Source organism: Macrobrachium nipponense, chromosome 33 (assembly GCF_015104395.2).
Source record: "Macrobrachium nipponense isolate FS-2020 chromosome 33, ASM1510439v2, whole genome shotgun sequence".
NCBI lineage: Eukaryota > Metazoa > Arthropoda > Malacostraca > Decapoda > Palaemonidae > Macrobrachium > Macrobrachium nipponense.
In genome coordinates this window covers 33,671,971-33,696,263 of record NC_087219.1, presented here as the reverse complement: position 1 = coordinate 33,696,263, position 24,293 = coordinate 33,671,971, and the positions used below count along the sequence as shown (strand labels likewise).

The 24,293-nt window shown below is 39.8% G+C and overlaps 1 protein-coding gene across 1 annotated transcript in view; it reads right to left on the bottom strand.

The window, feature by feature from the left end:
* LOC135203078 (S1 RNA-binding domain-containing protein 1-like) overlaps positions 1–24,293 on the bottom strand; it is a 139,846-nt gene that overhangs the window by 16,925 nt on the left and 98,628 nt on the right. The window contains 2 exon segments of the mRNA XM_064232690.1: positions 13,122–13,300; positions 14,494–14,673. Coding sequence (XP_064088760.1) covers positions 13,122–13,300; positions 14,494–14,673 — 359 coding nt within the window.

Below are 24,293 nucleotides of genomic sequence, written 5' to 3'. Positions count from 1 at the left end.
TCCCATCACTACCTCTCCATACAACGCGCGAGTAGATCATCGTCTGACGCAACTGCTGAGATGACCCACGCGTCATCGACTTATGCAGGTGGAGAACATCTTCGCTACTACATTCTGCTAGCCGTGTTCGGCGTGACGGCCATATTGGTTATCGCCGTCAACATCTTTGCTTGGCGTAGGCTGAGGCGTAAACAGAGGATCTCCAAGGGAACGTACTGGCCCGTCTGGATGACGTACCCGTTAAACTCAAGTCTTTTGCGTTTAGGGCCGCCTGAACCTGGCCACTTCAGTTCGTGCCTAGGGAATTGTCTGGAATTGTGTTGTGTGTGAAAAGCGGTCCGTATGCTGGCAAAAATGTAGGACAAGAAAGACTCACGCCTTTGCATTTTGAACAGTTAAAGTATCTCCAGGGCACCCTAATAAATCATTATAGCCCAATATTATACATTAATATATTCCTAAAGGTATTTTTCGGGCACCTAATAAAATATCAGCCCATATATTGAAATTTTCTGCAGAATTACATTGTTATACTATTATACAATTATATTTATCTATTATAAAGAGTGGACAAGTACTCTTTAACAATTATCCATGATCATGCTATAATCATTATTTAGTAACCATTATTCTTAATCAGGTTACATGTTTTATCATTTAATTCTATGTATACTGTTTGGGGGGGGGGTTTGTGATTTTTACCATTTTATTATTTTTTTCTGGGTTACATAATCATTATTATTACCAAACATGGATCTATATTTTCCATGCATTTATCTTTGTTTATGAATATGTCAACAAGGGTATGTAACAGAACCTTTTTGTGCATTTAATCACTTAGTATGTTACGAGCACGCTCCTATGAACAATGTTTAAAGTAATTTTTTTTTGTTATTCAAGGCTTGAATAGGTAGCAGACCGAGCCTAATGTAAGAATTACATTATATATAAAACCAGTGACCTGGGTCATGGCATTAGGAGGGTTCTACGTGACCAAAAGCAGACCTTAGATTACGCTATGCACTGTCTGCAGTAGCCTGATCTAGCTCTAAGCTTTGTCAACATTTTTATGTTATGATAACTTTGCACAACAACTTCCATGGGAAGCGGTTGACCTGTTAACCTACGCCGGAAACTTGTAACTTCCGAGCCGGCGAACTACGTATGTGTTTTTATATGAATTGCTGAGATAGCTAATGTTCCGCTATCGACGCGATGCTTTAGAATGGCAGTTCCACGCCAAATCTCAAACATATCGGTCGTCCGACCGAGCTGCATCTCCTAGTATGGAGTTTACAGAATAAAGTTGTTAACTTGTTCAACTAGCCTGTTTGAATCATCTCCTCTAGACAAGAAAGAACCTCTCTACTAAGATATCCAAGGGAGATGAGAGGAACCAAACATTACTTACGGATAACAGCCGTAAGGAAAAAACAAAAAGTCTATCGCCAAGCGATGAGACATTAGATATTTCCCCTCTCCACTAACACTGAAAAAGGACCTTCGAACTCATAAGGTAAAGCGAAACCTTCTTTCTGGACTAGTACTAAAACTTTATCTCTTACACACACACTTCTCTTGTTTGCTCTAAGATCATGTTTCCCTTCAGTTTCCCCTTGACTTCCTCTCACATTCTCTTTCGCTAAGTGCCAAGTGCTTCCGTTCTCCTCCGCTAGTTGCCAAACATCACTTAGATTGTTTTTATAATACTCTAGATTAGTTATGCAATCATCTCTACCCTTACTTCTAGGCAAAGATCCGACCATATCGATAAATACATTCTCAAAAGATTCGCCTACTGAAGGAATATTACACACTGGAGCTCTAGGGATTACTTGATTCGGTTCCCCGGCAATTTGGCATTCATGACAGCTTAAAACATACCTCTTTACATAATTTTTCCTTTTAGGCCAAAAGTACGCCCTACTAATACACTTGAAAGTTTTATTTACTCCCAAATGTCCTTGCTTATCATGTGCTAACTTCAAAAGTAGTTCACTAAGCTTCCTAGGAACCACTAATTGTTTGGTGATTTCCCCTTTATTACCTGACTTCGGTTGAACATAACACAAAACTTCGTCCTTTAAACAAAAAGTTTCCTTACACACATCATCGAGATCATCATCCAGCTCACACTAAAAAATTCGGGTTAGTGTCTCATCCTCTTTCTGCAACTTGACTAGCTCATCCTTATCCAAAACGTTAAGAGCCTAATTCATCACCGTAACTAGGACTAGATACCAGTACATTTTCTACGTTACTCTCGACAGGTACGCCTTCCGTTTGGCTATCACTGTCAACGATAGAGTTAGGTTTCTCAGCCACACTCATGCCAAGATCAACCTTGCTACCTCTATCACACTCGTCGAATCCACAAACTTACTCTCGTTCGAATCCACGAACTCACTCTCGTTCGAAATTATGACCATAGTCTATGTCTGTATCTAAACCCGACCTAGTTACTACCATTTCAGGCACTGGAATATTCCTCATAACAGGATTCACATTCTTGGATAAAGCTAAGTCTACCGACAATGATGTCAACGCCTTCAACGGGCAAACTTTCAACTACTGCAAGTTTCACTTCTCCTGACACTACCTGACTTTCTAAATTCAACTTCAACAAAGGACAAAGAACACAAGTGTTAGGAAATCCACCTAACATGACTTTCTCTTCCATATTGATTTCTGCCCCGTTCGGCACACTCTCTCTCTCCTAATCAGTGAGTACTTCTCTCGAATCTACTTCTCCCAGAGAGGAAACTACGCCTTCTGACAGAAATTCACCAAAAATTTTCCTAGTTTCTCTCATCACATCATTCCTACTTGACGAAAGGTTAACTAGAGACACTGGTTTCTTACTGTCCTTCCTTTCTACTGCACAATTTCTCGCTAAATGCCCTTTCCCATTACATCGGAAAAAAGTTAATTCTGAGCCACTATATGCCACTTTACTCTTACGAACCTTAGACGTATGACCAGGTTTTCCGCATGTATAACAGGAATAGTCACTTTAACCCTCGTACGCCGAAGCGGTAAAAAAAAAAATTGTCTCCCGTGTGCCGGTGGTGTTTCAGAGTGAGCGCGGGAGCGGAAAAAATATTTTTTTCAAAAAATCACAGCAGTGCTTAGTTTTCAAGATTAAAAGTTCATTTTTGGCTCCTTTTTTTTTTCATTGCCTGAAGTTTAGTATGCAACCATCAGAAATGAAAAAAATTATCATTATCATATGTAAATACAGTGGACCCCCCGTATTCGCGTTCTCCAAATTCGCGGGGGACTCACACATTCGCGGATTTCTCTCGGAACATTTTCCCTGCATTATTCCGCCGGAAATTCACGCATTCGCGTATTTTCTATGATAAATATCCACAAATTCCTGGTTTTTTTGATGAATTTCATCATAAAATGCACTTTTTGTGATAAACTATTAAAAAAAAACCATGTAGGAAAATTTTTAGTGGGTTTTACTTGAGTTGTAACTAACAAAATAGGCTGTTTTAGCATTTTTATAGGGGTTCCAAACATTAGCGGATTCTAACTATTCACGGGGGGGTCTGGTATGCATCCCCCGCGAATACGGGGGACCACTGTAATGCGATATATGATAGCGCAAAAACGAAATTTCATATATAATTAATTGTATTCAAATCGCGCTGTGCGCAAAACGGTTAAAGGTAACAAGTTTACTTTTTTTCGTTGTAATGTACACTAAAATTGCGATCATTTTGGTATACAACACATTGAAAAACAATAAAAGCAACACAGAGAAAATATTATCACAAAATAATGCATGAATTGTAACGCGCGGACGTAAACAAATATTTTTTTCCAAAAATTCACCATAAATCTAAATATTGTCCTAGAGACTTCCAATTTCTTTCAAAATGAAGACAAATGATTGAACATTACTATACTGTAAGAGTATTAGCTTACAATTGCAGTTTTCGACCATAACTGACGAATTAAAGTTTGACCCAATCTCGAATTTTTATATATATATATTTTTTATTTTTAATATGCAATTATTTCGGAAATAATAAAAGCTACAACCTTCAAATATTTTTCGTTTTATTCTACATGAAATTGCGCACATTTTCATATATAAAACTCTATGAAACAGAGCAAATATTCCGAGAATGGGACGTACGCATTTCGGAGATTTGTGGCGGAGAATCCGCGCACGGAGGGAAGGAAAGATTTTTTTTAAAATTCACCATAAATCTAAATATTTGCTAGAGACTTCGAATTTGTTTCAAGATGAAGATAAATGACTGAATATTACTAAACTGTAAGATTTTAGCTTACAATTACATTTTTTGACCATTTCGGTAGAGCTCAAAGTTGAGCCGAACGTGGTTTTTTTTCTATTTATCGTGATTTAATATGCAAAATATTTTAAAAACGAGGAAAGCTACAACCTTCAATTATTTTGGTTGTATTCTACATGAAATTGCGCACATTTTCATATATAAAACTTTATGTAACGGCTAATTTAAAATGGTGCAAACATTACCACAATCACACATGATTTTTTCGGAAGAGTTACCGCGCGGACGTAAAGAAAATGTTATTTTTTTCATAAATTCACCATAAATCGAATATTGTGCTAGAGACTTCCAATTTTAGTGCAAAATGAAGGTAAATGCTTTGAATAATTACTAGAATATAAGCGTTTTTTAGCTTACAATTGCGTTTTTCGACCATTTCGGTAGAGTCAAAGTGAACGAATGGTTGAATTTTGGCAAATTATTGTTATTTATATGAAAAAATATCTCAAAACTGATAAAAGCTACAACCATGGGTTGTTTTAGTTAGTTGTATTGTGCATGAAATTGCATACATTTCCATATATAAACTTTATATAACGGCTAATTTTAAATGGTGCAAACATTACCACAATCGCCATGTATGATTTTTTTCGGAAGAGTTTTTACCGCGCGGACGTAAGGAAAAAGTTTTTTTCATAAATTCACCATAAATCAAAATATTGTGCTAGAGACTTCCAATTAGTTGCAAAATTAAGGTAAATGATTGAATATTACTAAATTATAAGAGTTTAGCTTACAATTGCGTTTTTTTTACGACCATTTCAGTAGAGTCAAACGGTTGACCAGAAGGTTGAAAATTTTGGCAATTGATCGTTATTTGTTATACGAAAATATCTCAAAACTGATAAAAGCTACAATCATGAGTATTTTATTGTTGTATTCTACATAAAAATGCACACATTTTCATATATAATACTTCATGTAACGGCTAATTTACAATGGTACAAAAATTATGTCAGTGACAAAATAATTTCCAAGATGTGTCACAGATACTTTTTAGTGCGGCAAGAAGAAATTCGCGCTTGCGCGCCTGCGTAACGATTGTAAACAAAACAAACACCCTTGATCCGGGCCGAACTCCCAGCATCCCCAAGGCGCGATTCAAAAGTTTTAGGCTGGTAGGCCTATAAGTATTTTTCCGCGAATTTAAAAAAAACTTTTGTAAGTCGACGTAAAATACGTCAGTCGGCACACAGGAGACAAAAAATGTCGACGTAAAATACGTCCAATCGGCTTAAGAGGGTTAACTCACATTGCTATTTACTAGGACTGTGTTACGGCCTCTGAGAGAGGTCCGCGCTTCAGGTTCGATATGAAATAATAAAAAAAATATATATTTCAACACCAACAGTTGAAACTGGGGATACGAATATAGAAAAACACTAACACAACAAAGGTTTATTTACAAGCTTACTAACAAAGGTAAAGGCAGAATGGTATCTCCTATTTACATAAAAAGATAGAATCTTACACTGCATGAACTGGGGGAACAGTGAGGCAATTCAAATACTTGCTAGTCAATTTGGCAATCCAAAGCGATGGCTTCTGAAAAGGAAAACGATGATTGCAGACGTCCTCTTGACTCCGTATTGCAGAAAATAGTCTACTTGTAAGGCAATGAACTTCGTTTTCTTCTCCAAAGTTTGCTCAACGTAGAGACAACTCGGTCGTCCACTCCTGAAGACGATTAGACCAGTATCCAACCAACTCTCGAACAACTCTTCTGATCCTTCGTCGGTTCCTTCGTCTCTAGTCTCTTCACGGATAATCTCTGCTGCTGTTGATCTCTCACTGATAATCTGATCTGTGGCTCTTACTGAGGATATCTCTCTGTGACTAACTGGTGTGTCTCTTTACAATCTCTCTCTCTCCTGCTACGACCGTCGTATTTATACGGCACTTTGGGGGCGGAGCCTACGGCGAACTTCACAGACTCTAGGGATTTCTAGAACTTCTTAGATGAATCTAGACGAGGTATTGCATTAGAAATCGCGGCGAACCATCATGATAACAGGCACCTCCAACACAATGCGCTAACGCCTCCTTGCCGCCGAACTTCTCGAAAATGCGTTCTTCTTTCCTTTATCTTTCTTTGCTAGGAAGCAATTACCATCACTGAAACCTTTACTGCTTTGTACTCTACCAGACAAAGGATCATTTCGTTTCTTACTAACAATCAAATTATGAGTTAGACTATATTCGTCTGCTAGCCTAGTTGCTCCTGCAAAAGATACTACTCGCCTATCCTCTATATAAAGCTTAATCTCAGGGGATACGTTATCTTTGAAGTTTTCTAACAACACTAAATTCTTCAAACCATCAAAATCCTCAACTTTAGCAGAAGTTAACCAATAAAAAAACAGCCTCTCTAACTTCTTACCGTATTCTAGGTACATATGTAATATTTTCATCTTTTCTCAAATTTCTAAATTTCTCGGTATGCCTCCGGTACTACCCTGTACGCATTAAGAACTGTTTCTCTCACAGTATGATAATTATCACATTCCTCCTTAGACATGCAACTATACACAGTAAGTGCTACCACTAAAAACTGACTGTAAATATAAAGTCCACATTTCTTTAGGAGAACCTACCCTTTCCATTAACTTCTCAAAACACATGAAATATGTCGTAACATCTTCCTCATCAAACTTTGGTACTAATTTTAGCACTGCACTCATGCCTAACCTATCAGTTTCATTTTTGTTCCGGCCTGACTGACTGTTAAGTTTGTCTTAACCGAGCGATTTCCAACTCATGCATACGTTCTTTTTCTCTTTCTTCCTCCTCATGCTATGTTCTTTCTCTCTTTCGTGTTGCTACATTTCTCTCTCAGCGGCTCTTTCCTCTCTCTCAGCTGCTCTCTCCTCTCTCTCAGCCGCTCTTTCATCTCTCTCATACTTTTCCCTTTCTTTCCTTTCAACATACTCACGGAGATCATTCCCCTCTAGACCTAGGAGCTTGCCTGACTCAATAAACTCTTTCACCATCTCACTCATTCTGGTTCTTTCTATATTTTCCCTGTTTCGAGGTCCGCTTCAGGTCCGATATGAAATAAACAAAAACAAAAAATTTTCAACACAAACAGCTGAAACTGGGGATACGAATACAGTAGGGCCTCGTTAATCACGGGGGATAGGGCCCAGAACCCCCCGTGATAAGTAAATACCTGTGTTATCCTGGTACCCCCCCTGAAAATTGCTTTAAACTGCCTACTTTAATAATTAACCCACCCAAGACCACTATTTCAATGTTTATAACTGCCTACTTTAGTTCAAGACACCAAATATTTCTTCAACTATCACCTTAAACTAAATTCAAGACAGTTTTTTCAAAGTTATTCTTTCCTATCTTCAACTTCCCTGCATCAGATCAGCAAACAAAATTATAATTACCTAACAATTCCTTTATTTTCATGATTTGGCTGCTGCACCAAACTAAAAGTACATAGTATATCTATTTCGTGAATGAAAATATTTATGATAAAAAACATGATTTACTGTAATGATTACAGCACCCAAAACTATAATATTAATGTATAAACAGCAAAATACAGCAATAAAAATCTAGTTTTGTCTTTTGTTTACGTTTAGAATCAGCTGATGGACGTTTATTACCGAAAGAATTATTTTGGAAAACAATTAGTTGCTAAAAGAAACTAATTTATTAATGGAATTATTATTATTATTAAAAATTTATACATCGATACAGTAATTCATATTTCATTGAGAGAGAGAGCAGAGAGAGAGAGAGAGAGATGAGAGAGAGAGAGAGAGAAGAGAGAGAGAGAGAGAGAGAGCAGCTTGTGACGAGAGTAACTTGAATAGCTTGAGATAGCAGCTTAGGACGAGAATAGCTTGAGAGAGCAGCTTGGGACTAGACTATCTTAGCTCTAGAATAACAATGAAATTTTTATTTTAAATATTTTATGATGATAAGAAATGAAACATGAAACATGGATAGTGATAAGATATTCTCTTGTATACTGTTATAATATGTGATAATCATTGAGTCAACTATAAAAGTTGTATTGAAGCACAGTTTCGTAAATCCCAGAAAGAATAAAAATATGGCAACATTTTTATTCTTTCGGGACCATCTTGTTCTTTTCCTACAATAATAATAGAATCAGTATTATAGTTTTTTTTCTAGTAAGGAGTAATGAGAGAGAGAGAGAGAGAGAGGAGAGAGAGGAGAGAGAGAGAGAGAGAGAGAGAGAGAGAGAGAGAGCAGCTTGTGACGAGAGTTACTTGAATAGCTTGAGATAGCAGCTTAGGACGAGAATAGCTTGAGAGAGCAGCTTGGGACTAGACCTATCTTAGCTCTAGAATACAATGAAATTTTATTTTAAATATTTTATGATGATAAGAAATGAAACATGGATAAGTGATAGATATTCTCTTGTATACTGTTATATATGTGATAATCATTGAGTCAACTATAAAAGTTGTATTGAAGCACAGTTTCGTAAATCACAGAAAGAATAAAAATATGGCAACATTTTTATTCTTTCGGGGACCATCTTGTTCTTTTATTACGATGATAATAGATCAGTATTATAGTTTTTTTTCTGTAAGTGATGAGAGAGAGAGAGAGAGAGAGAGAGAGAGAGTTTTGCTATTTACATTCATAGTATTTGAAAATTTGTGAATGAGTTTATTCCTAAAATGCATTTAGTCATGAAAAGAAGAAAATCAGTAATTAGCGAATCTTGCTCTAAGATAAAATTCGTGATTTCGTTAATTTTCCAGAATATACGTAGCTTTTGGGCTTCACAAAAAAGTAAGTGAAGTGATTTATGACAGAGTTTAGAGGATACTTACGTAAAAATACATCTGTATTTTGTAGAACGGTGAGTCACGGTGTTCATATGTATTTTTTTTCGTGAATGAATATACATTTATGATAAAAAATAGTTACTGTACTGCTTAGAGTACCATACTGTAATATTAATGTAATCACATCAAAATAAAGTAATCATTGTTCATTGTATACTGTAAACATGTAAAGTTTATTTTTGTCTTTTGAAAAATGGATTCCCCAAGGAATTATTCCTTGAAGAGGCTTTTTATTATGAAGATATGCCAATAATATATAAGATTTGCGTTTTATTATGAATATATGACAATAATATAAGGTAAAAAATGGTTTTATTACGTTTACGCTTTGTCGCCGATTGCAAACAACATATGATAATCTATGACAATTATCGTTTGTATGACTGCAGTGTTCAGAGAAGTTGATAACGTTTATACCAAAACAATAATGAAGTTCAAATTGAAAATTTATGTTCTAAATGTTATTACTACTGTAATTAAACTACTACTATTAACATTTCTAAAAGGTTAAGAATGACAAAGGTGCTGTGAAGTGTAACTCAATGTTTACAATTCTGCTGGCCGCTCAACTACAAGTTGATGTCAATGACGTGGAATTATTCCATGAATAGGCTATATATTATGAAGATATGCCACTAATATATAAGGTGAGAATGGTTTTATTACCTTTATTGTCAGTTAATATCATAATGTGAATCTGTTCATGCATTTGTTGGTTATCGGAACCGGACGAGGCTTAGCCTACCACCGACAAGCCCGGATGCTGTGATTCATACCAGCAATATATAGACGGAGAAGTGGTCCAAGGAAAAACCCGTGATTAACTGAATCCGTGATTGCTGATCCGTGAATAAGCGAGGCCCCACTGTATAGAAAGAAACACTAACACAACAAAGGTTTATTTACAAGCTTACTAACAAAGGTAAATGCAGAATTGTATCTCCTATTTACATAAAAACGCAAAATCTTACACTGCATGAACTGGGGGAACAGTGAGGTAATTCAAATACTTGCTCGTTAGTATTGAGACTCGAAGCGATGGCTTCACAAAAGGAGAACGGCGATTGCAGACGTACTCTTGACTCCGTATTGCAGAAAATAATGTTTACTCTTGATACTTGAAAGGCAGGAACTCCCCAAAACTTTTCTTCTGATCCTTCGTCGGTCCCTTTTTCTCTTATCTCTCTTGGATGATCTCTGCTGCTGCTGATCTCTCACTGATAATATGATCTGTGGCTCTTACTAAGGATATCTCTCTGTGATTAACTGATGATCTCTGCTTTTTCCTACTTCGTCCGTCGTATTTATACAGCATTCTGGGGGCGGGGCCTATGGCGAGTGTCACAGACTCCCAAGATTACCGGAACTTCTCCGAAGAATCTAGACGAAGTATTGCATCAGAAATCGCGGCGTTTCTCACGTCACATCGGCGCCTGACGAGTTCCACAACACTCCTGCCAATTCTAGAACCATCATGAGAACAGGCACCTCCAACACAATGCGCTAAGGCCTCCTTACTGCCGAAATTCTCGTAAATGCGTTTTCCTTTCCTTTATCTTCCTTTGCTATAAAGCAATTACCATCACAGGCAGTTGCCGAAGCAACAGGGCCCGACTGCACCTGTCCGGAAGGACCTGGTGTGGGAGCAGCAACACCACAGGCAGGAACGACAGCGGCAGGAACTGGTACTAGGGCTGGAGCGGCAACGAAATCAGGAACAGGAGGCGGGGCGGGAACCGGCAGCATCCTCTACACAGGAGGTAGGTCTAGCGGAGAGCTCTTGGGACACCGGAAGTCCGGGGCTGTGGCAGGAGCAGGAAAACTAGGAGGCGGCGTAGCAACGGGCAAGGAAACCTCTGGCAGCGAAGCCCGCACAGCGGCTGTCAGGGTCACCGTGGCTACGTGCCGCGTATATACTAGGTGAGGCGGAGCAGCGTAGCCCGGCGTGGACACCGTTGTGGTAGTAGGCCCGTGCATAACCGCCGTGGCCCCTCTCGCCAGATGACTAAGCAGCCCCTGGACCGTTGGTGTCCCTTGCAGCCCCAGCGAGTACCAGGCCCTACCGAGATCGTCGCCCGTGGTCAGCAAGTCTGAGGGAGGAAAAGTTGGGTAGATTAGTGGGGGGGGTCCCCCCTTGCCTGGGGGGGGATAGTTCCCAGCCCGAGCGAACGGAGGACCCTGAGTACAACTGGATGTTGGGGTATCTCGCCCCCTCCTCTATGCTCGACTGATTGAGGGAGGAGAGGGAGCGAGAAACCTCCCCCGAAGGGGAAGGAGCCATACGAGGGAGCTGAGCCAGAGGGAGAAAGGAGGAAGACATATCGGTAACCAAGGGCATAGCCGGGGAGTCCTCCGATGACTCCTTAGCCGGCTTCCGCGGCTTCTTCCTCCTCCCGTAGCGCTCCCACTGCGCCTCCGAACACAAAATACGTGTCACAAGTCTCAGTGCGAGAGCATTCATGCCCTCTACACCAAGCACAAAAATCATAAGGATCAACCTCAACAGAAGAGCGGAAAGCCCCACACTTACGGCCCCCAAAACCCGGGCAGTCTACGGTTGATGGGGGGGATGGGAGGGTTTCTCCGGCTCTTGTTGCATAATTTCCATAATAAATGAAAACCAAAAACAGACATGCACTTACTTTTGTCCTTACAAATACACACAAGTAAAAGAAAAAGCGAAAAAGTCTTCACGCAGTGAAGCAAACCAAGTATACGACAGAAGCGGGCAGAGAGACGAAGAGCAGCACGTCTATCCACTAGCACGGCCAAAAGCAAAGTGACTCTTCGCCTTGCAGTCGAGCGTACTGCTAACTGCCGGACAAGTAGTTAACTACCGAACCCCTCGTTCGAAAGCTTACGACCGGTTCAGCTGCCGCTAAGTACCTTCCTATTGTAAAGGACCGAAGGTTTGTATTCCGTATCGGAACAAACAAGTATTTCATTTTTTGTGTAATGTGTAAATCACAGATATACTACACAAATAAATCAATACATTTTCTTACAAGTATTAGCAAACTAAGGACAAAATATTTTTTTACACTGAGCCCTGTGTTACATTCCATCATAATTTATGTAAAGGGAAATATACTAAACAGCATGCAGTTATATTTATTCCAAGTTATTGTAACCAACACACCCTACTGCCTAACCAACTTTGCTATGGGAAGAACTATCTCTGTTATATTTGGCATAATTTGTTACATAATCCCATGTAAATGTGTACTATTTAGTTTACGTAGATGCCAAAATGTGTAAAGCTTAAATATTTCGGGTCCTTTCCTTTTCATGATGTTCTTAAAGGAGATTTATTTTAATTAATCAATCATAAGTTGATACTATTATTATTACTGAATTAGCACTTTCGGCCAATCGGCCATTTGCAAGTCCTGTCTGTTCCAGCACCAGAGTTATCGAGAATATTTTACTTTGTACATTGTGAAGTAACTATTTAAGCTATGATACTCATTTTGATGTCATTGTAAAGCAAAATACCTGTGCTCATAAAAGAAAGAAAAAAATCACAATTAAAAAAAAAAGAAAATAACTCACGCATACATCATAACTGATTTCACTGACGGATTTTGATGAAGCATCAATGCATCATAGCTGAACCAAAGAGCTGACAGATAGTTAAATCAGACTACTCAATTAATATCCTTCACTCTCACAAAGTTGGCCCAAGAATTGCCCTTAAGGTATACTGATCCCATTTAATCTTAGGGATACTCTACGCTGAATAAGTATATAATTAAACAAAGATGCTGTTAAGGAAAGGAGAGGAAACTTAGAGGGTGTGAACGAGAGAATATTAGATAAGCCAATGAAGAATATGGCAAAAAATTTTATCCTTAGATGCTAACCCATTTGTAAGTAGAGTTGCTTGTATTCTGACATAAACAGTAACCATAACCTACAATAACTTATGACTAAATGCAAACGTTACACTTACCATGGGCTTGCATAAACTGCCGTATTGAGCATATAAAACCTTCTGAGCCTATATCTTGAGGTCGTAACCCAACTACGTTAATAAACTTTATAGCAACTTCGTAAGACTCTGGATGAATCATTGTCCGATCAAGGGGGTTGGGAGATTCCTTTTCTGCTCTTTTTCTATTCTGTGGTGTTCTGAAATTTAAAAGAACACACTTATTCTCTCGTTTAACCTAGTGCTGCTTACTCTTTGTGGCATTAATACAAAATCCAGTCTGAATCTAACGTGGCATGTGTTCTCATTTCTGTATGGGCCATACCACTCGAGATGTGCAGTTTGCATACAATAATATCATATAGGAAGTAAGATGGCTAATAGAGGAAGAACATGTGAGTTTAGACAAGGAAGAGGGAGTGTAGATCAAGTGTTTGTTACGAAAAAATTCATGCAGTGTGACATACATGGACATATAAAAACTTTATACAATTGACAGGGAATTGTGGAGTGCAGAAAATGTATGGTAAAGCAGGTAATTATCAAGAACAATTAAAAGTGAAGCATGAGTTATAATATGTAATTGATAAATATTTTGGCTTGATTTACAAAGTTGTAGGACAAGATAACTAGTTGTGAATGGTGTGAAATGGTTGTATTCGTAGATGATACAATTATGACTGGGGATAGTAAAAAGTTCCAGAAATAAAAATTTTGAATGTTTGTAGGAGAAGAAAGTGGGAGTAAATGGGAGAAAGAGTATGAAGAGTAGAAGAAAATTACGCGGAAGCAATGAAACTTCACATGGATAATGGAGGAATGAAGTGGCTGATTCACCCAAGTATTTGGGAGTAACTATAACATGGTGGTACACTGAGAGAAGATTCTTGACAATCACAAAAAAGATGACACAAGAAATGTAGCAGGATTCATACAAAACACTGGGATGAGACCTGAATTGTTTATGGAAGTCAAGGTGCAACTATATGAAGGAAAAGTTGAGCCAACTCTTCTTTATGGAAGTGAAATATGGATGCTGACTGCAAATGTAAAGAAAAAGATTTCAGCTATGTTTGCATAGCACTATATGCAGTGTACAAAGAAATGACATGGCAAGAATCCAGCATTTGAAGTACGAATGTGGCAGAGACCACCTTTTCTCTGGAACCTCCCCATATTATGGGAAATATCTATATAAACAAGAACCCACAACATGGTCCTTAGTCATGGTCTACATACATGTATCCACAACATGTTCAACTATTTCCTTGGTGGGATGCATTTCTGCAAATGGAGTTCAGTAAATGCATTTAATTCAGATTTATCTTCATAACAAAATAGAGTAGTGAGGTTGTAAGTTACACTAAAAAGCCAATACGTAATGATAACATACCTGTTAACTTCCATTTCTAATGTCTCGGGTAATATTCTTATAAAACCAGCACACTGTTCGAATGTTCGGGGACCAATGCCTTTGACAGACTTCAGCTGTTCTCGATTAATAAACGGCCCTTTTGTTTTACGGTATTCAATTATATTTGCAGCTCTAACTTTACTAAGACCTGACAGCTTTCTGGAAAGAAAAAGATACAAAAAATTGATTCACAACATTCAGCCTGGTTGATGCATATGGTTGTATTTCATATCAAAAAGTACAAAAAAATTTATACGGTACAATCAGCCTGGTTTATGCAACTGGTTGTCTTCCACCATGAATAACTACTGTTCATAGAAAAATAGTATCGGAATCAGTTTTTATGATGAAAATGTGGTAATGAACCCAAGATCTTAAAACCTCCATCCCATTACCCTAACTCAAAACATTTTCTGAGACCAAAATTGAATGTGTGTCTATAACAAACTTTTTTTATATATTATGAAGTTTTCATAATAAAACTAATATTGTAATACTTACCTGAACACCTGAATTAGCCCTGGTCACTGACCAGCCCGAACTATATCCCCACATATTTACCCACTAAGTGGGTAATTTTAACACTGACAGTGTTACCAATGCTGCAGGTAAAATCCAGTCAAATGAGTTACCTGTGTTACCGTTGGCAACGCTCCTGCAAATACCGGCCTGTCTCCTCAGTTGAATCATTCACTATCAAACTGAAGTGGAGAGGAGGGTGGGAATCATTCAGGTGTTCAGGTAAGTATTACAATATTAGTTTTATTAAGAAAACTTCATATTGCAATACACTCCCTGAACACTGAATTAGCCCAAATTAACAACACTTACACGGAGGTGGCATCAATCTAATTCAGCCCGACCTGTCCATGGAACATACGCAGGTAACTCATAAACAACCTACCATGTATAAAAAGCATGTATTATCCTCACCTAGTTATCTAACTCGGAGGTGAGGATGTTTGCAAAGAAAGTACTTCACCATCAGTGTCGAGTCTAAGGTACCGTCTGAGTCAGAAGTACCTCCCATGTGATAAGCTATACTTCTTATTCATGGAGGTAAAAACAAATCTCCTCACCTGGTCATCCAGCCGAGTAGGTGAGGATGCATGCAGAGGAAGTGTCATACCGTCAGTGTCGAGTCCAAGGTACCGCCTGAATCTGAAGAACCTCCCATGTGGTATTCTATACCTCTCATGTATGGAGGGGAAATGGTGAACCTCCCATGTGGCTATCTAGCCTCTCATGTATGGAGGAGAAGTTGAGTGTGCAGGACCTTCAGTTCTCTACTGCTCACTGATGTAGATGACTTGTGCTGAAGAAGTTGTAGTTATTCCAACATGACCATTGGGAACTACCTAACCTCAAGGGCCTAAAGGAACAAAACACTTAATCTAAGCTTGACCAACAGAAACACTAGAGTTCATTTAGACTATCACTGCCTCCCTAACCTTCTAACACCCTAACTCTACCAACCCAACTATAAAACTGAGTTACCAGAATGACAGGACCCTGCGAGTAACCTCTCTGAAGAAACTGAAATTCCCTAAGGTAGAGCTTTGAGAAAAACCACACCAACTCTCTAATAACCACCTACACGATCGCTGACAACGAAGCATTCCTCCGAAAGCCAAAGGGTAGCCCTCTGCGATACTTTGCACCCTTGGATTGACTAAGAACCCCTTCTTATTTTGTTTTGTATGGTGCTTTTACGTTGCATGGAACCAGTGGTTATTCAGCAATGGGACCAATGGCTTTACGTGACTTCCAAACCACGTCGAGAGTGAACTTCTATCGCCAGAAATACACATCTCTAACCCCTTCTTATGAATGTCCGGATAGCGCTGAGGCAAATGATTTAACGAGAAGTCCCTCCTCTCCTTGACAAGAACATATTGCAACCATCCGAAAGGTTAGTCTGGTATGCAAACCCCCTTGAAACCAAAGTGAAGAGGTTGTCAAACAGTCCAGGCTCTGAGAAACACCCATCAACTCTCACCACATCCACACAGGGTGGGAAAAGGCCTCCCATTGGCTGTGAAAGGTGTCTCCCAAATACAAGCCTCATGATCCATGACCCCTACCACACGAATCAATGTAGGAACCCAATAGAGAAAAACCTCAACTGAGTCGTAAACCGGAATTCGGACTCCGGCAGAAGAGTTACCCGCTACCTCATACAGAAAGTGATGCTAGCCTAAGTCGTCTTCCCCAAAAACTACCCGACTCACCGAAACCAGATCAGCCTACTTGATGTTTGAGAGACTACTGGAATAGTTGAATACAACATATCAAACATTACTTGAATTGACTGTGAGATTCCTCCGGAGCCTGGAATGTGGAAAGAGAGAATGGACAAAGTCTACCATCTGTTTATACTCGCTTCCTTCGCTGGAGAAACAAAAACCCACAACTAGCAAATGATTCTCTTTTCAATGGTATCTATCCAGACTGGAACAGGAAAAAGTAGAAAAGCCAGCACCCCCACAAGAGCAGCACACAAGAACCGATAACTTACTATGCCTGGCTGCTCGATACCAAATGACATACAAGATCCCATCATATCTGAGCCAACCGATCCGATTGCGCAACGATATACCAACAAGATGTTAAACTCCTGAGCAAGTCGTACTCGACTGCACAATCCCACACTCCCCCCTCACAAGAGCCAACCGTCACCCGTTCTGCAAAATCTGTAAGAGCTAGTCTCACTCGACTGGCATACCCTCACTATCCAGTGATGATAACGTTACACCTGAGCCGAATATACCTTGGCGATGAACGCCCACCCCTGCGAGTCACTCCCACACTGTTGCGCGAAACATGTACCAACCAAGACAATGACGTAACCTTGAACTAGTCTCACTTGACTACGAAACTCTGCACTCACCAGTGACTATGACATGACACCTGGCCAACTATAATGGGCGAGCAACACCCCCTAAGAGCGAAGTGGTCGCAAAACGCAATCCAACTAACGCCCATTACCAATACTAAACTTGGACTGGAGTCTGGAGCAAGTGAGGGAAGGACGTACTCCCGAAGAGCACGGAATCAAGGCCAAACACACATTGAAACTCCTTGAAGGTGGAACAGAAAAAGCAGCAGGAAAAAGCTGAGAAATAAAAATAAGCAGAGAGAGAGAGAGAGAGAGAGAGATATCACTACGAGTAACCACCAGAGCACCTAGCGCCGAGACTGTGCAGGTGGAGAACCAACTGTGCGGTACATAGTGCTTTAATGACAGGTTACGAACTGTGGAACCAATGGGAGCTGCAAAAGGAAATTACCAGCTACCCTAAGAAGGGGGCGAGGGCACAAGAAGTGCTAACTATGGTGCAGACGAACTCCCAACGGCCGTAGCCTCCCCACCAATTACCGCGGTAAACACGTTACGTTTCACACACCTAAGGTATATAAATGAGAACCGAAGAAGGAACATTACTAACTACCCTATGAAAGAAGTGGCTGATGACACAACCGGTATCGATACAGTCAACGATGGCGCAGATTAATCTCCAACTGACGCAGCCTCTGCGAGGACTACGGAGCCCTCCAACTTTGCCGTAGCCCCCCCGCAAGAATTATGGAGGACACATTACATCTCAAAAACTAGTAAAGGATGAAAATACGGAGTTGCAGATACCGCCTTGAAGGATCAAAACCAGCAGTCTGAGAACTACAGGACCCATGGAAGGTGCTAAGAAGGCAGCCCTTCCAGAATTACTTCCTTTAACCCCAAAAAGAGAGAGAGAGAGAGAGAGAGAGAGAGAGAGAGAGAGAGAGAGAGGAGAAGAGGGGAGAAGAGACGAGAGAGAGAGAGAGAGAGAGAGGTTGAAATCCCCAAATTTCAGGATGAAACGATGAAAACTCTTGCTCTGCTCTGCTGTGTTACTGGCCAAGAGAGCAGGATGAACGAGAAGACTACGAAGCGAAATCCGAAGAATGACCAGATAAAGAAGATTGTGTAGAGACATTATAAATTTCAAAAGAAAAAAAATGGGCGAGAAACTAGACCGACTCTGTTCCCCACGATAATCTTGACAAACATTAGAAAATCAGGAAAATTATTCAAGACGTGATAGTGAATACAGTCCGTATTCAGGCTACGGTAATTGTCTAGTGTTAATTCGATTTTACGATGAGGTTAGTAATTAAAAATCGGCACTACACTGCAAATAAGTCTTTCTTTATCTCTTGCGCAGCTGGCGTAGGCAGCAGCGTGCAGTCAGACAGCAAGATTGTTGGGTTTAATATAGAATTTAGGCTAAAAGCCAAGTATTGGGACCTATGAGGTCATTCAGCGCTGAAAGGAAATTGATAGAAAAGTGTGTAAAAGGTGTAACAGAAAGAAAAAGCCTCTCTGTTGCACAGTGAATCAAGTGTTAAGAGAGGGTGGAAAGTAAGATGAATAGAGAGGATATTGAATAGAGAGAATATGAAATCAGGAAAGTAAGAGAGAGAGGAGAGAGAGGAGAGAGACGAGAGAGAGAGAGAGAGAGAGGCCGAATTACAATCGTCTAACATCTCCACCTCCATAACTTGCACCCTCTTCTAAGTTAACCTAAACGCCGAAGCGGTAAAAAAAAAATGTCTCCCGTGTGCCAGAGACGTTTCAGAGTGAGCGCGGAAGCGGAAAAAATATTTTTTTCAAAAAATCACAGCGCGCTTAGTTTTCAAGATTAAGAGTTCATTTTTGGCTCCTTTTTTGTCATTGCCTGAAGTTTAGTATCAACCATTAGAAATGAAAAAAAATTATCATATCATATATAAATAATGCGATATATGATAGCGCAAAAACGAAATTTCATATATAATTGTATTTAAATCGCGCTGTGCGCAAAACGGTTAAAGGTAACAAGTTCCTTTTTTTTTTGTAATGTACACTAAATTGCGATCATTTTGGTATATAACACATTGTAAAACAATAAAAGCAACACAGAGAAAATATTATCACAAAAAAAAGCATGAATTCGTAACGCGCGTACATAAACAAATATTTTTTTCAAAAATTCACCATAAATCTAAATATTGTCTTAGAGACTTCCAATTTCTTTCAAAATGAAGACAAATGATTGATATACTATACTGTAAGAATATTAGCTTACAAATGCAGTTTTCGACCATATCTGACGAGTTAAAGTTGACAGAATGTCGAATTTTTTTTATATATTTTTTTTATATGCAATTATTTCAGAAACAATAAAAAGAAAAGCTACAACTTTTAAATATTTTTCGTTTTATTCTACATGAAATTGTGCACATTTTCATATATAAAACTCTATGAAATGCCTAATATGAAACGGAGCAAATATTCCGAGAATGGGACTCACGCATTTCGGAGATTTGTGGCGGAGAATCCGCGCGCGGAGGGAAGGAAAGTTTTTTTAAAAATTCACCATAAATTTAAATATTGTGCTAGAGACTTCAAATTTGTTTCACGATGAAGATAAATGACTGAATATTACTAGACTTTTAAGAGTTTATCTTACAATTGCGTTTTTTTCGACCATTTCGGTAGAGTCAAATTTGACCCGAACGTGGTTTTTTTTTCTATTTATCGTGATTTATATGCAAATATTTCAAAAATGAGAAAAGCTACAACCTTCAACTATTTTAAGTTGTATTATACATGAAATTGCGCACATTTTCATATATAAAACATTATGTAACGGCTAATTAAAATGGTGCAAACATTACCACAATCGCACGTATGATTTTTTCGGAAGAGTTACCGCGCGGACGTAAAGAAAATAAAGTTATTTTTTTCATAAATTCACCATAAATCAAAATATTGTGCTAGAGACTTCCAATTTGTTTCAAAATGAAGGTAAATGCTTGAATATTACTAGAATATAAGCGTTTTAGCTTACAATTGCGTTTTTTACCATTTCGGTAGAGTCAAAGTTGACCGAAGGTTGAAAATGTCACTTAACATTTTTTATATGAAAATATTTCAAAATTGATAAAAGCTACAACCATGGGTTGTTTTTAGTTGTATTGTGCATGAAATTGCGCACATTTTCATATATAAAACTTTATGTAACAGCTAACTTAAAATGGTGCAAACATTACCACAATCGCATGTATGATTTTTTTCGGAATAGTTACCGCGCGGACGTAAGGAAAATGTTTTTTCATAAATTCACCATAAATCGAAATATTGTGCTAGAGACTTCCAATTAGTTGCAAAATTAAGGTAAATGATTGAATATTACTAAAATATAAGAGTTTTAGCTTACAATTGCGTTTTTCGACCATTTCGGTAGAGTCAAGTTGACCGAAGGTTGAAATTTTTGGCACTTATCGTTATTTATATGAGAATATCTCAAAACTTGATAAAAGCTACAATCATGAGTAGTATTTTATTGTTGTATTCTACATAAAAATGCGCACATTTTCATATATAATACTCCATGTAACGGCTAATTTAAAATGGTAAAAATGTTATTGTTATGATACAATAAAGTTTGTATTCTCCGACGTCCGACAGAATTTCAAAACTCCCGCCACACGCAGTGGGCGGGCAGGTGGTTAGTACCCATTCCCGCCGCTGGGAGGCGGATATCAGGAATCATTCCCATTTTCTATTCAGATTTTTCATACCACTGTCCCCTGAGGGGAGGTGGGTGGGTACTTTAATTATATATATCTGCCAGGTAAGTATGAACAAACTTTATTGTATCATAACAATAACATTTTGTTCATGAAACTTACCTGTCAGATATATATATAGCTGAATCCCACATTGGAGGTGGGAAGGGACAGAATAGAAGGATTAGGAAACACCTCAAGTGCAGATGATTGACATCTTGATTCCTTACCTGTTAGCATAGCTGACTTCTTGATTACTGTCACCGAAGTCTGCTTTTGCTTTACTAGAGTGCCAACAAGGTAGTGACCTGTGTAGTTGGTGCGCTCTAGATGATCTGTCAACGGGGCGTGACCACAATGTGACTAGACCATATTGACCATACTGTGAGGGCAACGAAGCTAAAAACCACCACCTGACCTAACCTATCGAAGTTAGTCCCATAACTTCTAGGCTAAAGAAAGGGAAAGCGCCTCAAGCAACTAACCCTTCAACCATAAACCAACACCAAAATTAAAAAGCACACCTACCCCCTTTTCTATAGGATAGTATTTGTGCTGCTCCCTGCCCCCAACATTTACCATTTCTGCGGATATGTATGGTCCAAGCGACCCCCCCCTTTTTTTTTTTTTTTTTTTTTCGCAGTTCTCAATATGCCGGCCCCCCTTCTTCACATCCGCAAGTAATGTGAAGCAAACACAGCGTTGCTTCGCCAAAAAGTTAGCGCTAATGATATCATTAAGTGCCATATTCTTTCGAAATGCCATTGAAGTTGCAACAGCTCTCACTTCATGGGCTTTTATTTTCAAAACCTTCATATCACCATCTGAGCAGGAACGCATGGGCCCTCCCTGATGGTGCTTCGTAAAAAGAATGCCAGTGCATTCTTCGACATAGGAAAGTCGGGTCTCTTAACAAAGACCCCATAAATTTTTCAGAAGGACCCTGACAATCTTTGGTCTTTTGCATATAAAATTTGAGAGCCCTGACAGGGCACAGGAACTCTCTCTGGCTCTTGGTCCGATGAAACTCTGCTAACCCCTGATTTCAAAGGTTTTTGGCCAGGGGTTAGACGGGTTCTCATTCTTCGCTAAGAAATTAGGATCCAAGGAGCACACTGCACTGGTCGTCCTCTGGAAACCCACATATTTACTAATTGCTGAATTTCACTAACCCTTTTTGCCGTGGCTAAGAGCAGTTAGGAAAATCGCCTTTCTAGTAGTCTCTCAATGAGGAGGCAGCATGCAGAGGTTCAAAGGGAGCCGACATCAAGAACTTTAGAACTACATCAAGGTTCCATGATGGAACCTTCGGTTGTAGTACTTTGGTTGTCTCAAACGATCTCAAAAGATCGTGAAGATCTTTATCATTTGTCAGGTCTAATCCTCTGTGACGAAAGACAGCTGACAGCATACTCTTGTATCCTTTTATTGTGGGCACTGCTAGTTTGTCCACATTTCTCAAATGCAGGAGAAACTCCGCGATTTGGTTTCACAGAGGTCGGTGGAGGAGGAAATACCTTTCTTCCTACACCATCTCCTGAAGACAACCCACTTCGCTGATAAACTGCTCGAGAGGAAGCTCTTCTCGCATTGGCAATAGCCTCTGCCACTGATCTTGAAAAACCTCTCGCTCTGGCCAACTTCTTGATAGTCTGAACGCAGTCAGACTCAGAGCGGAGAGGTTTCCGTGGTACCTCTCGAAGTGGGGCTGTTTGAGAAGATCGGCTCTCTCTGGCAGGGTTCTCGGGAAGTCACCAGAAGAGACATGACCTCTGTGAACCAATCGCTTGAGGGCCAAAAGGGGGCGCTCAGAGTCATTCTCGCTCCTGGCGACGCCGCAAACTTCCTTGTTACCTCTCCTAAGAGTTTGAACGGGGGAAAGGCGTACACATCCATCCCCGTCCAGTCCATAGGATGGCATCTACCGCTATTGCTTCCGGATCGAGAACTGGAGAGCAATAAATCGGAAGCCTCTTCGTTTTCGAGGTTGCGAAGAGGTCGACTAGCGGCCGTCCCCACAACTTCCATAGCTCTTGACAACTTCTAGATGTAGGGTCCATTCTGTGGGAAGCATCTGATGTTGACGGCTTAAAAGATCCGCTCGAACATTTTTGTATTCCTGAAATGAACCTTGTTGGAGGATCACTATGTTTCGAGCTTTCGCCCATAGAAGGATGTCTCTCGCTATCATGAACAGTGATCGAGAGTGTGTCCCCCCCTGCTTTTTGATGTAAGCGAGAGCCGTAGTGTTGTCCGAGTTGATCTGGACAACTCGGCCCACCAATCGTTCTTCGAAGAACTGAAGAGCCAACCGAATAGCCTCCAACTCTTTTAAGTTTATGTGCCAGGACCTCTGTTCCCCTCTCCAGAGGCCTGACACTTCCTCCTTTCCTAGAGTTGCTCCCCAGCCCACCATGGAGGCGTCTGAGAACAACCACTAGGTCGGGGCTCAAAAGGTTGAGGGACATTCCTTCCGAGAGTTTTGATCGGATGGCCACCACTTCAGTTGATCCTTGACCGCTTTTGAGATAATCAAAGTCGAGTCTAGATTCTTTTTGTCTTTCCAGTTTTCTGCCATAAAAAACTGTAGTGGCCTGAGGTGCAACCTCCCCTCCCAGGAAACAAACCTCTCCAGTGAAGAAATGGTTCCCAGCAGACTCATCCATTCCTTCGCCGAGCATGTTTCTTTCCCTAAGAAGGCTGACACTTTCTCTAAGCATCTCTGCTGACGTTCCTTTGATGGAAAAGCTTGAAAAGCCGCTGAATCCATCTGAATCCCCAGATACACGATGGACTGCGTGGGGATCAGATGGGACTTCTCGTAATTCACTATAAGGCCCAGGGCCTTCGTCAGCTGTAATGTCATCTGAAGGTCCTCCAGGCACCTTGACTTCGAAGACGACTTGATTAGCCAGTCGTTCAGGTAAAGCGAGACTCTTATCCTCGATAGGTGAAGCCATTTTGCTACATTCCGCATGAGGAAAGTAAAAACCATCGGCGCCGTACTCAGACCGAAGCACAGAGCCCTGAACTGGAAGACCTGCCCTTTTAAGACGAACCTCAGGAACTTCCTTGATTGAGGATGGATCGGGACGTGGAAATAAGCGTCTTGAAGGTCCAATGACACCATCCAATCCCCTGGTCTAAAGGCCCCTAGCACAGACTGAGAAGTTTCCATCCTGAAT